Below are 15,760 nucleotides of genomic sequence, written 5' to 3'. Positions count from 1 at the left end.
AGAGCACTACAGGAAACAGGAAGTTGAAGCCTACATTTGAACCTTATTGAAAAGAAAAAATATAAAATAACAGGAGGGAAAAAAATCTCACCAATGATTCATATACCATTGATAATTTTTATTTCTTTCTAATAAGCAATTCAGAAACATGATTTAGAACCTAGATATACACCAAAGAGAATATTGATATAAATATAGTCCATATGTATTTGGAATTTAAAATTCCAAGAAGACATAAATTTCTCTGAATGAGAAATCTTAAAAAAATTGGCAGATATAAACTTAAAAATTTAAATGATAAAGACAAATTGTATCTTGGTTAACTCATAACAGTCCAGCTACACTGAGGGGTTACATTATCCAGGCACACAGTTTTATTCTTTTTTTTTTTTTTTACAGTAAAAGCAGGAGTTATACTGTGGGGGAGGGACATACAAAGCAACAAAGAAATAATCTTATCAATGCGTTAGAAACAATTGTATGAAAGAAAAAAAACATTTGAATACATATCTTAGGGTTCATTTCCCTAACATCACCTTATCTGACCTTTTCTGCTTGACTCAGACATATACAAGATGAGACTCCCTTATAGAGATTATTGAAAGGCAGAAGCCTATAGAGTTTAAGAACATGAACTATGGTCTTAGACTCCCAGAGTTGAATTTAATCTCTACTTAAATATGGCCTTCTATCAGGTATTTAATATCTGTGTGAATGAGGCTTCGTACAGAAAATTGGGTATCTAGTGTTTAACACAAAGCTATGCAAAGTGAGGTGAATAAAAGTCTAAGGGCAATTTGTAACTGCTAGCACATGATAAGGATACAGTCAATGTCAGGTGCCAGTATGAAGTAATTTATTGGCATACTACATATTTCTCTGGAAGATGGCTTTAAGTTGCTGCCTGTTCTTCCTCTGAGGGGGTTTCCTCCACTCTCCCTCTCATACCCCTTGCTTCAGCCATGAGACAGCAGTCCACAAGGTCAGAGTTCTCAGTGGGACCCACTTACCCGTACTTCTCAGCCAGTTCCCGTGCTTGCCGCTCATTGACTTCCCTCTGGTCTGGCAGGTCTGCCTTGTTGCCAATTAATACTATATCTGGATTTTCACAGTAAGCATTTGCTTGCAGTTGGCCTTGGAAAGAAAACAGATGGAATCAGCAAGCCAGTGACAAACAAGGGATGGTAAGTGACTGCTCATACTCCAGATTCCTAAATGAATTGTTCGTCAGCAGTCTAGTTGCTTGCTAGTAACGACTGGCCAGTTTGCTTACTCTCTGCAGTCACAGCTTCTTCATTTATTAAATGAAGATGATGCATGATGAGTGATGGAATGCGAAGATATATGAGAGACCCAAATCAACACCTATCCGTGTTCACCTACAGCAGGAAACCCTCTCTTAGCCCCACCAACTGTATCATACTGGCTGTTCCTCAGAATGAAGCAGAGATAACAGGCATCATTGTAAAGCACGTACACTTTGCTTGTTCCATTAAGAGGCTGCTAGCTCTCTTAATTAATTAATCAGTTAATTACTTGGGATAAGTCTCACTCTGTAATCTAGGCTGGCCTCAAACTGGCTCCTCCTAAGTTTTGAAATTTTAGGCTTATGTAGAAACACTGGGAACCTAGATTTCTCTCTTCTGATATCAAGAGTGATGGTCTATGGAAAGGAACATTTTTGAACAACTGTTTTGTGTAGAAACAATTTTAAGGTAGATATTTTGCTTATATAAGAAATACTCTGTGTGTGTGTGTGTGTGTGTGTGTGTGAAAGAGACAAGGGAGAAAGATACAGAGACAGAAAGTAAAAGACAATCAGAAACAGGAAAGGAAGAGTCAGAAACAGAGGAAAGGAAGTTAGGGAGAAAGGAAAGAAGGATGGGAGGAAGGAAAGGAGGGAAGAAGGAAGGGAAGAGGGATAGAGAGGGAGGGAAGGTGGAAGAAGTGAGAATAGAAGAAGGAAGAAAGAAACAGGAAGAGAAAGGGGAAAGAAAGAAAGGAAAATAGGACCCAATAACCTGTGTTTTTAAAGTTCCGAGGCTACTTTAATGTCTACCTTCAGGCATACTGTGCAAACCTTGTCAACATTAGATGAAGAATACAAAGACTAACCCTGACACATCAATGATTTTAGGGTTAGAAAATTCAAGTGTTATTAAACTTAGTTATTAATTGCCTTAAATTCCAACAATATCTTTCTGGAGAAATCAACACAGGGGAGTCACATGTGCCTTGAAAAAAATAAACAAACCATTCTCTGAAAGAACTTCCTAATCTTATCACTTCCCTGTCTCCTCAGAAGCTAATACTTTCCCCCGAATTTAGGGAAGGGCATACAATATTAAAAGGAAATAAAGGTCGATTCTATGATAAACACTTATTTGGAGAAGTATGTAAGAAAGACAAACTTGGTTAATACTTTCCCCATTGGTTGTCACTGCATTATTGAACTCATATTGTACACAATGAGTTTATATATTATATGTGATTATTTTTGCATATATGTGCTTTGAATATCCACTCAGTAGCAAGTATTCATCAAGATCCAAAATAATATGTGGAACAAAATAGAGAAAAATCTTCACTTTCATAGAGCCTGTTTTCTGGTGGTAGAAAGAGTCCAATACCCAATTTAACTCAAAAGCATGTACTGCACAGACAAGGTGTGGCAGGACCATGTGAACTATAAAACGTGTTGAGGCAAGCCCTCAGAGTGATAAGAGATGCTCTGCTAGATGGGTCAGAAAAGCCTGTCTCAAGGGATAAGTATGCTTTTGACAAAAGTGTGGGAAGTAAAGCACTAGCACCCGCTTGAACATGGCAAAAGAGAAATGAAGACAGAGGCAATAAATAGTGCAAAGACCCTAAGGCAGGGGTGGTGTCTGTCCCTTGGGAGTATGGTCAGCTGGTGGCCAGTGAGATGAAATCAGAGTAAATATAGTAAAAGCAAATAGAAAAGGCTGGGTGCAGGTGGCTCACAGCTGTAATCCTAGTTACTTAGGAGAATGAGATCTGAGGATCCTGGTTTAAAGCCAGCCAGGGAAGAAAAGTCCATGAGACTCTAATCTCCAATTAACCAGCAAAAAGCCAGAAGCAGAGCTGTGGCTCAAGTGGGATAGCACTAGCCTGGAATGAAAAGCTAAGTAGGACTCCCAGGCTCTGAGTTCAAGCTCCAGTCTCAGCATAAAAGAAGTAAAGAGAGAAGTAACCAAGTTATCAAGTGGCCCAAGAAGTGGTTCAAGGCTTAGGACCCTGGATTTTATTCCAGATTCAGTGGGAAGTCAAAGATGAACTCTAAGCATAGGGTATAAGATGATCCAGCTTTTTAAAAGATTTTTTTTACTCCTTTGTACAACTACTCAAGTAAAAATATAAAAATAAATTACACTGGCCACAGATAGACCTAACCAATCTGGGAATGACAAAAATAGCACCTGCCCCATGAGGCAATTGATCTTTGCTGTTATTGTTCATTCCACTGGGATCAAACATCTTATTAATAACGAAGTGTGAATGAAATATTCCTTTGAATGCTACAGCAATTTAAAAAAGGTTGTCTTTAGCTGGGCACCAGTTGCTCACACCTATAATCCCAGCTACTCAGGCTCTGAGATCTGAGGATTGAGATTCAAAACCAGCCCAGGTAGGAACGTCCACGAGACTCTTATCTCCAATTAACCACCAGAAAACCATAAGTAGCACTGTGACACAAGTGGTAGAGCATTAGCCTTGAACTGAAGGGCTCAGGGATAGCACCCAGGCCCAGAGTTCAAGCCCCATGACTGACAAAAACAAAATTCTCCTGTTTTGAAACCTATCCATTTTCCTGCAATAATTGATTAGGTGACACTGAGATGCTGTGCTCTATGTAAGTAGCCATGGAGGCTGAATATCTTTCCATTCAAGATATCTTCATGTTTAAATCATTTGTGATCGAAGTAAAGTCCTATGTGAACTGACTGGGTCAGTTCACTGTGCCACCTCATCTTGTGGCTGTGCTGCCGGGTGGGCTCTCTGGTCTAGTGAACCCATCTGCCCTCATAATCAAGCACATCTTGGATATCAGCATCCCCTCTCATAAAAACACTGCTGACTTTCTCTGGGCCCTATCCACATTTGACATTAATGCTCATTTACCCGTAGGAAGTCCTCTAAGACATATTGGACAAGTAGATTCAGTGGCTTTTCATAACAGTAATGAAGACCCTAACTACAGTTGCTAAGGAAGGGACATAGCCTCCTTCTAAAGAAGAGTGCCAGAGGAGGAAGAATGAATTCCAAGCTGCCATAGGCCATACAACGGCCACCACTCTGAGATTCACATAAGAGACAGCAGGCTCTTTCTCTCCCAGAATTCATAGAGGTGCCCTATCCGGCTACCTCTCACAAGGCAAACACGCCAAAGGGCCGCTTGATGCCTAGGCGGCCGATACACGTTACTCAGCCCACTTACTCATCCAGTTTCTGACATTTAAGAAGCTCTGTTGATTGGTGAGGTCAAACATTAATAAGAAGCCCATGGCATCTCTGAAGAATGCGGTGGTGAGGCTCCGGAACCTGCCAACGAAGCACAGAGGGAGGGTCGTGCTGAGAGTCAGTGCACACGCATAGGCTCACTATACAAACAATGCCATCTGCAGGTACAAGGTATCCGTGGTTGACCATCATCCCACAGACAGGGCAGTGAGAGGGAAGGCAACTGATCAGACAACCGATTTGGTCAAAGAGTTGTTTTGTGTTTTTTTTTTTAACACCACCTCCTGATCCATAGCATTGACACACTCACTGTACAGAGTTGGTAGCACCTGATCACACAATTCCTTACACAGTCCATAGGAGCTTCTTTGTCTGTTTGATTCACAAACATCCTGTGGTCCACAATGTAAACAGAAGCCATTTGAGGGCCGGGTGCCCATGGCTCACGCCTGTAATCCTAGCTACACAGGAGGCTGAGATCTGAGGATCATGGTTCGAAGCCAGCCCAGGCAAGAAAGTCCTTGAGACTCTTTATCTCCACTTAACTACCACAAAAGCTGAAGTAGAGCTGGGAATCCAGTGGTAGAGCATTAACCTTGAGCAAAAAAGCTCAGGGACAGCACCCAGACCCTGAGTTCAAGCCCCAGAACAACAAACATATACACACGAAACAAGAAAAACACCATTTTAGAGTAGAGATTTTAACTTCTACTTTTCAGTGTTTCTTGTCTGTACCCAGAAGAAAACTTGGCTCGAGGTAGCCTGAAGATGAATGTTTGTGATTGCAGGAGGAAAACCACATCTTGGGATTCTGTTGGAGAGAAAGACGTTGGTGAGCAAATTCTTTTCAAGATATTCTTTTCGGATAAAATTGAGCTGCAGGCTGGCCTGCAGGAACATGGTGATGTGTAAGTGTTTGGAAGAAGATTAGGACCAAAGATGGCTTGGTGATTGTGGGGAAAAAGTGAGAATATACCTGCTTGTGGGAGGGTGGTGAAGAATGTGATATTTCGTCTGCAATATGAACGTGTTCTCTCCTGGACATCTCCCCGCTTCCCCTCCCTGCATCTCAAGGGAAGCTGACGAAGTGCTGAGATCCCCTTGAACATTAACAGTGGGCTGTATGTACTCAGGGGCCAGTGGCACAGAAGGCTTTGCAATTGACTGGGTTTTCACGAAGGCACGTAGATTTGAGATAGAACAGTATATTTCCTATCCTGAATGTCCTCCTAATTTTTGGACTCCGTCTATTTTGTAGCTCTTCCTGTTGGCTTTCTCAAGGTTCTATTCATGACCTCTATGTGACTCATTACATAACTTCATTTGCTCAATGATAGGATACATGTTGGGTAGCCCCAGATTTGTAGATCTAGACCTTTATCTTTTGATGTGTTGTGTTCTGCACCAGTGTGCTTAATTACTTGCCTAATTACCTGGAAGAAACTCAGAAACCCTCAAAGTCATACATCCAAATACAAAGTGGCCCCTCTTCCTCCTCTCCCTCTTCCTCCTCTCCCTCCCTCGTCCTCCTCCAATCAGATCTCCTCTCCTTTTACCTGCTGTGTACCATCAACCCACACTTCTTGACTCATTTCTGTCCATCTACCCTGTTACTATGCTAGTTGCAGACCCATTATCTCCCACTTAGGTAACTCCCAATAGCTTTCTTACTGGGCTTCCTTCCTAAGTCCAATTTTGTCAGCCTCACCCTTTCTTCCTGTTGATTCTATCAACACTACTCACATTCTAAGTATTCGCAGGGCTCTTACATTTCTTATGAAGCAGTCCAGACTCTGAGGGAACTGATCCTTGATTGTCTTGTCTATTCAACAGCATCTTCTGGTTGGCCACAGGCATGCTGAACTTCTCTTAGTTCTTGGAAAGTTCACTGTCCTACCCCAGGTGTCCCTCTCATGTGCAGGTATTTCTGTGGCCATCTTCATATTGATGAGTCCTCTTCCTCCAATTTCTCCTCTAGTTTTACATCATTCGCCCATACACTTCTGTGCCTCAATGTAAACAGAGTCACAGCGGAGGAAGTTCACGCCCCCCCAGGCCTCCTCCTTATGGGCTCACTTCCTGTCTTTTGTTCCCCTGTTCATAATGCGCTAAGGCTGCGCTGCAGTTGATTATTTGTTCAGTGTCTATCCTAGCCTCCAAGTGGAAAAGTGTTATGTTCTGAATTTGCTATGCGTTATATTTTCATAGCCCAGGACATGTGATGCACTTACAGAATATTTCTTGAAATGAAAGACAGTAAGAGGTAGTGACTGGTAAATATTTTTTAAAATATTAAAGATTTAAATTACTCCAAGGGATAATTAATTATAGTCTGGATACCAAAAAAAACAGTGAAAAAGAGATAATTTAACTTATTCCCAATGTAGGATTTCTTTTATAGGGCATTGACTATGATCTAAGTAATAAAGACCAAGAAATGTCTTCACGTTTTTTCTTCTGGATTGGTTTCTGCCATTGCCGGGGTAGGGGGCACAGAAATTGCAGTGATTTTACAGAAATAGTTCTCTCTTCAGAGACTAGCTGTACCCACAAAACTGTCTCCTTCTCAACTATAATAGTGATGTGGCTAAGAATTGTTCTTTGTTTTCTTTCTCTCCTCTCTTTTCTTTCTCTTTCTCTCCTTTTCCTTTGCTCCTGCCCCTCCTCTTTTTTTCTGATTTGAGAACAATAGCATATTATTTCCTTCTCATTTCCTACAACACATCACAAAATCACTCCAAAATACGCTGTTAAGGTTATCTGTTGGGGACAAACACATTTTCTTTCCTTCATGGCAACATGGATAGGACATTCATATGTGTAGTAGGCTTCATCTGCCCAGTATCCTTGTTTCCACCCCCCCCTTCCTCTCAAGGGGAAGAGGGATTGATGCCCAGTTCCTCTCCCACCCCTCCCCGTCACATTCTGTCCACTGAACAAGCAAAGGGGAGGAAAAGCTGGGAGCACATGAAGAAAGCAGTCACCTTGTTGCTCTTTCTCCCCCACTGGACACCAAGGCCTGCCCTGTATCTTTAGGTTTACTTAAGGATTATGTGTTTCACCTCTTGCCTATGACGTCAGTGCTATCCAAGAGTCACTTCACCTAACATGAGCTCCACGACCAGACGTTTTGAGGCCTAGGGCTGAGGTGCAAACCACTGTTCATCTTGTTGCTTAGCTACACCATAGATATATAGATATAGATATAGAGAGAGGGATAGATATATGGATATAGATATAAATGAATATAGATATCAATATACCATATATACATAGATATAGATATAAATGAAGAATTACATATATATATATATAAATATATATACATATATATTCAGGGATGAATAACCCACATGTTATGTTATTCAAGCCTCCCCAGTCCTCTCCATCTCCCTCCCCCCCAATATCACAGCTGTCTTAAGGGGACAGATGAGAGAAGTCTGCCATCATGCTAGGCTGACATAGCATGTGTGAGGACATATGGGAACCACATTTTCTCCTATTACTTCTTCAAAAATGTATTAAATTGGTCTCTAAAACACACGTCTTTGTGACAACAAAACTGACACATGAACAGAGACTCTTGTGAGGAAAGACTTAGAAGACCCAGCAGTGTTGAAGGGTGTGTGCAAATGGAATTCACAGTCAAAAGAGCTCACAGAGAGGGCCCCGCGCCTCTCCTGGCATTTACACTCACTGACAGTGAGAACATTTTGGATGCATTTCAAAATCAGAAGTGTTTACAAGCATAAGCATTTCCTGACATATGATGTAGAATTTGGAGGTGTGTGCCTACTAAAGAACACTGCTGCCAATCTATTGCTGGGTTGTTGTTTTTTTAGATTTAGTTTCATATGAAAAAGCTTTATTAGCTTTGGGTCTTTCTTTAGCAAGTAAAAAACTGTAGATCCTCATGACATATATCTTTAGAACATAATGGAATAAAAACCCCTGGCTTCAAGCAGCCCATACTAGTGCATACTAAGTATCTGTTATTTCAGACAAGGCAGCAGAGATGATGTTGTCAAACCAGCCAGCCAAGGGCTCTGCCTAAATCCAGCTCACAATTTTGTTAGGAGAAGATTCCAAGTGAATTAATGCAGAGCATTGAGATAAAAACAGATGTAAATTATTGCAAGTAATATATAAATGATTGAGTGACTTTAGGCTAGTAGAATAGAGGGTCACAAGTATCCAGAAATAATTTGTTTCAATGAGGATGTTCAGACAGGGATGTTCAGGAAGTAAAAGTGGAGCCCAGCCTTCTGAAGGTTAAAAAAAAAAAGGGTGTTGAGGATTCAAGATGGAAAATTATGGCATTGGGGCCGGTTGGGGTGGGGTGGGGGGTGAACAAAGCCAATCACCCAGCAGCAAAGAAAAGACAAGAAGGTTTTAGCACCCAATTCTTCAACTTCCTCTTTGAATGCCACTCATAGTGGTTAATTTCTCATCTTCAATCAAGTAAATCTGAAGGTATTTCTAGTTACTAGATCTAGGGTATTCAAAGGCAGATTTGCTTGAATCTGACTTCAGTTATCTGCCCCAACTGCACAATGCTAGTTACAGTTAATTAATACATCATGTATATATATTTTATATGCTGGTCCTGGGGCTTGAATTTGATGCCTTACCCTTCTTGCTCTGCTTTTGCGGTTCGTTGGTGCTCTACCACTCAAGTTCTGGCATTTTGCTGGTTAATGGGAAATAAGAGGCTCTCAGATTTGTCTACTCTGGCTGGCTTCAAATCTTGATCCTCAGATCTCAGCTTCTTGAGTAGCTAGGAGTATATCTGAGAGCCCTTAGCACTTGGCATTACTTTTAATACTTCTCTTTTTGTCAGTGCTGGTGGGGTTTGAATTCAGTGCCTCACACTCTCGCTCTACATTTTTTTTCTCACAGCTAACACTCTACCTCTTGGTCCACATCTCCACTTCCTGCCTTTTTGAAGCTTAATTGGAGATAAGATTTGTCTCAGATTTGTCTGCCTGGGCTGTGTTTTGAATCAAGACCCTCAGATCTCAGCCTTCTGAAGGGTGAGGCTTACAGGCATGAGTCACCAGCGCCCACTTTACTTTTAATTCTTGATACAAGTGTCGATTTCAAAATCAGGCGTAGAGTTGCATAGCATCTTTTTGAAGCTCATATGTTAACACTCATTTACAATAAGTTTTTCTAAGCAATTTGTAGCTGGTAACAAAATAAAGTCTAATTACCGCTCTTGTCCTGCTGTGTCCCAAAGCTGAAGATGTACTTTAAATGCTTTCCCTGAAGATCCATTTGGTCCTTGCGTATTGTAAACCTGAAAAAAAAAAAGCATGATTCTCTTCAGTTAATATTGCTCTGGATTTTGTCACATTTTAATTCCCTGGGCTCACTCAGCAAGTTTTTTTTCTTGATTACTATAATCAAAGTTCATAGTGCAGAATAAATATTTGCTCTATTTTTTCCCACAAGCATCACACATCTCTCACTTTTAAATGTCAAGTACAAGTATGGTTTTCAACACAAGTTAGGCATACTGCAAACTTAAATTAGACACCTTCTGTCATTTCCTCACGGTGATAGCAAACATCCGATTTACGATGCAAGTTCTAGGTTCAAACACCAACTCCTCATTTAACCTCTTTGAGTCTGATTTTCTTATCTGCAAGTTGGGATTCATAATTCTTTCCTACTTTTCAGAGGTATTGAAAACTTCAATGAGATAACAGGTGGGAAATAAGTTTTTAAAACAAAGATATGTGTTACAGATGCATGCATTTCTTTTCCCATGAAAGGGACTTTCAAAATGGCTTAGCTGTAAAATAGACATAATTCTGGGTGTATTATAAAAAAATCAAGTGAATAAAATGTACCCAAGTAAGCTGACATGTGACACTTCCTGGACTAGCCATTTCTTCATTGTGTTTTAAAGATAAGTTCAATGGTTTAGTGGAAATATTTTAAAGGGACATTTTGCAATGAATTATACTCAAATTCATGGGGACATAGGAGAGTACAGAAGTCAGGACAACCCGGGAGATGTTAGAAGAAAGTTGTCTTACATGGTATAGATAAGACCTATAGTTTCCCAGGAAATGGCAATCTCGTTAAAAAAAAAACTTTTTTCTCCAAAATCGTCAAAGAATGAGTAGATTTATGTCATCAACTGGAAGCCACAGCCATCTTGGCAGTCAAGAAAACCTTGGTGGCATGAAATCTGGCCAAGCTTCTGTGCCTCTGTTATCCATCTCACATGTCATAATATCCTCCTTCCTGTCATTAGTGTCTAGCATGGGAGAAGGCAGTGGCTGTGATTCTCACTTAGACTCCCTCATCTTGGAAAATAGCATGGGTGAGTCTCACATTCTGTTCATAATCAGCCGGTGATTGATGGCTGAGGCTACACATAAATAAAACGGCAGCAAGAACTCACAAAGCTCATGTTCCAGCGATTTGCCAATCATATATTTTCTTAACCCCTTTGTCAAGAGGAAGGAAATGAACACTGGGTCTTCTTGAGGAATTTAACCCAAATCAAAGAGTTAATGTTTCTAGATTCTGAGAAACTCAAACTTTGAAAGATTCCCTACGAATTCATAGGGGGCGGGAGAAGTCACATAAATCCTGAACTCGTTTATTTCAGTTGTCATGCATACTTTTGAAGACATGATTTCATGTCACTCAATATTTTTTTAATCAAAATGTTATTTATAGTGTCAATAATAATAAATAAGATTCTAAAGTTAGGTTAGGAGTTTTATACGATAAATGACAGGCACTTTGCAGCATAACAAACACAGTTCTTAATCCTTTCTTATTTTATAACAGGGATAAGTAACAAGATTAAAAGTATGGCTCAAAACTTACCACACGTTTTTCCCGGAAATCTATTCCTACTGTAGTGATGAATTTGGGATTGAATTTATTATCCGTGTATCTATAAAGAAATGTTGTCTTTCCCACCCCTGAATCTCCAAGAGCCAGGAGTTTGATCAGATAATCATAGTCTCCATCAGTCATAGTGGTGGTTTTGGTGGGCCTAAGTAGGAGAGAAAGAACAAGCAGGGTAGGATTAAGGTTCATTTCCTTTGCCTCTTACAGTACACCATCTATTGAAATTGCAGAGTTTAAAAAGAAAATCAAATGCCTCTGCTGTGCCAAATTTTGAATTAAGTTGATCAAAGCAGCTTCAGGGGTGTGGTTACATCTATCATTCTACTCACTGCAAATCTTTTGACATCGCATTACTTGCTATGCAAAAATATGCAAAAGATCTATTGCCACAGCCAGCGATAGTAAAACTTAAATGACAATGTCATAGACTTTTGTTTTACCCTTAGTTTTGCTCATTGGGATCAGGAGGGTGGCGCTGGGAAGAGGAGGGAGTTACATGAATAAAAATTCTAGTACAAGAGAAGCAAGGGTAGTAGGGAGAAACTGAAATAATGTGGATCGTGGGAATGACAAGACTCAAGGTCTATTTTGCATCTAATTCTGTGGCAGGCGTTTCTGTCATGTCCTACAAAATACTCCCTTTGTGAGTTTTAATTTTTTAACAACTCGTATGACAACCATTAGCAACACGGATTTGAAATCATTTCAAAAACAATGCTTAGAAATCAGCTTTGAAACACCAGAGTCTCGGTTGTCTATAGTCAGACCTGAATTTGGCTGCATAGTAGTGTATTTTCCAAGCACTGAGAAAAAGGCAAAGCCATTGTGAGGTAGGTTATAGTCTTTCTGCTAATACTGCTCCTTTCTGCACAGACAGATCTTGCCCTTTCTTCCAATGCACTGACCTCTGCTGAGGAAGCTTTATTTACTCTGCGAGCTTCCAGTGACTATGAGAGGTAAAAATAAGCTTAGAGCTCATGCCGCATAAACTTTTAAGAATACCAAGACATGCATTTGGAAAACACCAATATCTTTTATAAGGGACATTTCCACTGTTCAGTTTAGGAAAATGATTTTTCTGTTTGGTACAACTTTTTGTTTCATAGGTTACAGAAATGAATGTGTTTTATCCAATGCAGAGAAAGGCCTCTGAAGATTTTTCTAGGATAGGAACCTTTATTCTCATCATTAGATAAAATAAGAATATTTTCACACTTTTGAAGATGCAGAAAAGGTTTTCTTCTCCATGAATTCTTCACTTCAGGACATTGGCTACTTCTGGTAATGTTCTACTAGTAAGAAAATGATACACATAATGTACATGAACATAAATTCAAATCAAAACATTTTGACCTTGTGACTTTAGGTAATGCAGGAGGGATGCTGAATCTAACCAGCACCATCTTGTCCACGTGGAGGATGATAGAGTCTTGGGGTTAACTGGGCCATCTTGCCTTCATGGTGGAGACAGGGAATTCCCATCTCCCATGTGATGGGCATGCATAAATTCCTAGAGGAAGGGGTGGGAGCTGAACCACAGATTATTGGACCTGCCTGTCCTGGGGCATGAACTCCCATGCTCCCTGTGACCCTGCCCCTTGATCTGACCCTATTTAAGCCCAGACCAGCTCAGTGCTGGGATGCCAGGCCTTGTGTCCTGTCTCCTGTCTCCTGGCTCTTCTTTTGTCACCATGGCAGCCCACTTCAGCCTCCATAGCAGTCGTCTGGTTTGTTAGTAGTTTTTCTGCTGTTTCTTTCCTCTTTGGCTCTCATGGCTCAGTTTTCTGACAGCATTAAGTGTATGTGCAGGGCTGCTGGTCTTTGTGACAGAGTCTGCCTATATCCACCAGCTTTCCAAGAAAGACTCCCAATTTGACATCTCAAAATGTGGCTTCTCTGTTTTCTCACCATACAACAATAAGAGGCAAAGCTTAAAGGTTTTATATCTTTGAGTAAAAAGAGATGGACAAAGGAGATTGTGTTATGTTTCAAGTGCTCTGTAATGATTAATTGAGAGATTTGCAACACATGAAAAGAAATTCTTAGATTTGAACCACATTCCGGCTAAATCCTAGCAGGATTATGAACAAATGTTTCTTTCATTAATGAATGTTTTTTTGAGGTAGGCAGTTCTGAGAACTGCCAGTATCTACTTCATGCCCTTAAGTTTACCTCCCCAAGAATTCACTTTTACACTAAGAAGAACTTTCAGAGAGGGTTTTTGCTGGCTGTGAGTGTTCTCTTTTTCCTGTGCAATACCTAGAAAAAAGCAGGATCATTGCTCAGGAATCAATGTGCAGCAGCTAAGTAGACATTCTTAAGGAAAGCATACTTACTGACTGATGTGGAATTCTTGGAAAATATCTACATTTGGTGGCTGCCTAGAGGTATCTGGTTCTAAGTCTGGCTGGCTCTAAATATCTTACAGAAACTCGATAGTTGAAGATGTTTCTTTTCCCAGTCCCTGTGCCAAATGAGTTGCCAGAAGAGGTTACTGCCAAAGCATATGACGTCCCCCTACAACGGGAGCCTGTCATTGCTATCACTGCCTTCCCTCTTCCCCAACAAATTTGCTCAAGTGAAATTGTTCTTAGGATGACAAACACCTATTATTTCACTAGCAGAATTGAATCATATCGCTAATTCTCTGAGGGAAAAAAGGAAGAGCTTCCATTCATTCTAACCCAAATGAGAGTAAAAAGTCAAATTCTTCCCTAGGCACAAGGCTTCATGATGGAGGTGAATGGAAGCCACCTGCTTCTCAAGAGAAGAGAAAGTTAGAGGATAATGTGGTTCCTTGAGGGAGAAAAAGGTAAGAGGATGCATCCGATACCTAAAGTTTTGCTTAAAGGTAACTGTTGTTAAGGAATATTTTTATGACAGTATTGAGAAAGGTCACCTCTTGAGCCAGCTCAGTAAAATGCTTCTAGTTTTAGTTCCTACTGTTAGATGCAAGGATGAAAATAGAAAATATGATGGGGCACCAATGACTCATTCCTTGTCATCCTACTTACTTGAAAGACTGAGAACTAGAGGACCATAGCTGAAGGCTAGCAGCAGCAGAAAAGTTTGTGAGAACCCCGCTCAAATCATAGGTAGGCACAGTGGCAGGTGTCTGGCATCCCAAACTATGGAGAGGTTGAAATTGGGAGAACTGCAAACTTGGGTTAGTCTGGGCCAAATAGTCCATGAGAATCCATCTCAGGGGAGGGAAACTGGATGTGAAGGTGTGCATCCAGTAATGATGCAAGCCTCATGCAGGGTGCTTGCAGCGTATAGAGGTACTTGAGCTCGGGAAGGGAGGCGACATCTTAAAAATAACCAGAAAAAAACAGGGCAGGAGGAATGACTCAGTGGTAGAGGACCAGCCTCGCAAGTGCAAGGCCTTGCATTCAAACCTGAACACCACTGAAATAAAGAAAGAAAATGGAAAAGACGTAATTGCGAATCAAGCTTCTGACAAGCACGAGTATACTTAAAATTTAATCATGGACACAAGACAATGCAATATAATTTTGCAAGACAGAACATGACTGATAAATGAGTCAAACCATTACTGTGCTTTAAATTTAAAGTGGCTTTCCTGAACTGAAGTAGTCAAAGAAGACTAAGAAGACCAACCTGTATGTAATTTTATATGTATCCCTGGGAGAAATCAGATAGGAAGGGAGAGATGTAGGAGGCTCGCACTGGAGATTACTTCCTACTCACAGAATGAGACTATTAAGTACTTGCCAATTACATGACCTACCGTGTATTCCTGTCTGGCAGCCAATTACTCCTCTGGTATTCGTGAATAAGTCTGCCTAGGGCAGTACTGGGGCTGCCTCTTAGTCCAATATCTAATCCAGAATGAGCAATGCAGACTAATGTGGATCAGGTTTACTGTGGTCTACACTACCTCTTTCTATAAATGTTGGGATGTGCTACTCTGTGTCACTTAACATAAATGTCATACAAAATGAATATAAAGCTTGATACTAAAAAAAAAAGCTTGATACTGTGGGAAACCTTTATTTGGTGTCTTTAATATTTTCTACTTGATAGAGTAAGGTGTACCTTTAAGTTCCTTTTGAAAACAGCACCTCTCTCTCTCTCTGTCTGTCTGTCTCTCTCTCTCTCTCTCTCTCACACACACACACACACACACACAATTTGTATAGTGTTTTGGTATTGGTTTAGCTCCATCTTATTACTATGTGATTTTCTGAGCTCTAAGCTTGGCTTTGAAAATAAGAGCACCGAGATACCAGGTACCGGTTGCAGATACCAGGTACCGGTCCGCAGAACAGCAGATCGCCAGGAACAGAGAAACCTACCAGCCGGGATTCTCCACGAGGATCCCACCCCCATCCCTAACTCTCCACGGGAGCGGAGAGGCTCCATCCCGCCAAAGCCGCCCGGC

General features: G+C 40.7%; 1 protein-coding gene across 1 annotated transcript in view; it reads right to left on the bottom strand.

Moving 5' to 3' along the window:
* The window catches only part of Rab27b (RAB27B, member RAS oncogene family), a 57,772-nt gene that overhangs the window by 2,098 nt on the left and 39,914 nt on the right, over nt 1-15,760 (bottom strand). The window contains exons 2-5 of the mRNA XM_013018917.1: nt 11,329-11,500; nt 9,693-9,778; nt 4,457-4,560; nt 1,011-1,134 (exon numbers count right to left, since the gene is read on the bottom strand). Of these exons, the coding sequence (XP_012874371.1) occupies nt 1,011-1,134; nt 4,457-4,560; nt 9,693-9,778; nt 11,329-11,481 (467 nt within the window). The 5' untranslated portion in view covers nt 11,482-11,500. The remainder of the gene's footprint in view (nt 1-1,010; nt 1,135-4,456; nt 4,561-9,692; nt 9,779-11,328; nt 11,501-15,760) is intronic.

The sequence above is a fragment of the Dipodomys ordii genome, unplaced genomic scaffold (genome assembly GCF_000151885.1).
Source record: "Dipodomys ordii isolate 6190 unplaced genomic scaffold, Dord_2.0 Scaffold43, whole genome shotgun sequence".
Classification (NCBI taxonomy): Eukaryota; Metazoa; Chordata; class Mammalia; order Rodentia; family Heteromyidae; genus Dipodomys; species Dipodomys ordii.
Note: the sequence above shows the minus strand (reverse complement) of the source record. Positions and strands in the feature narration are given on the sequence as shown.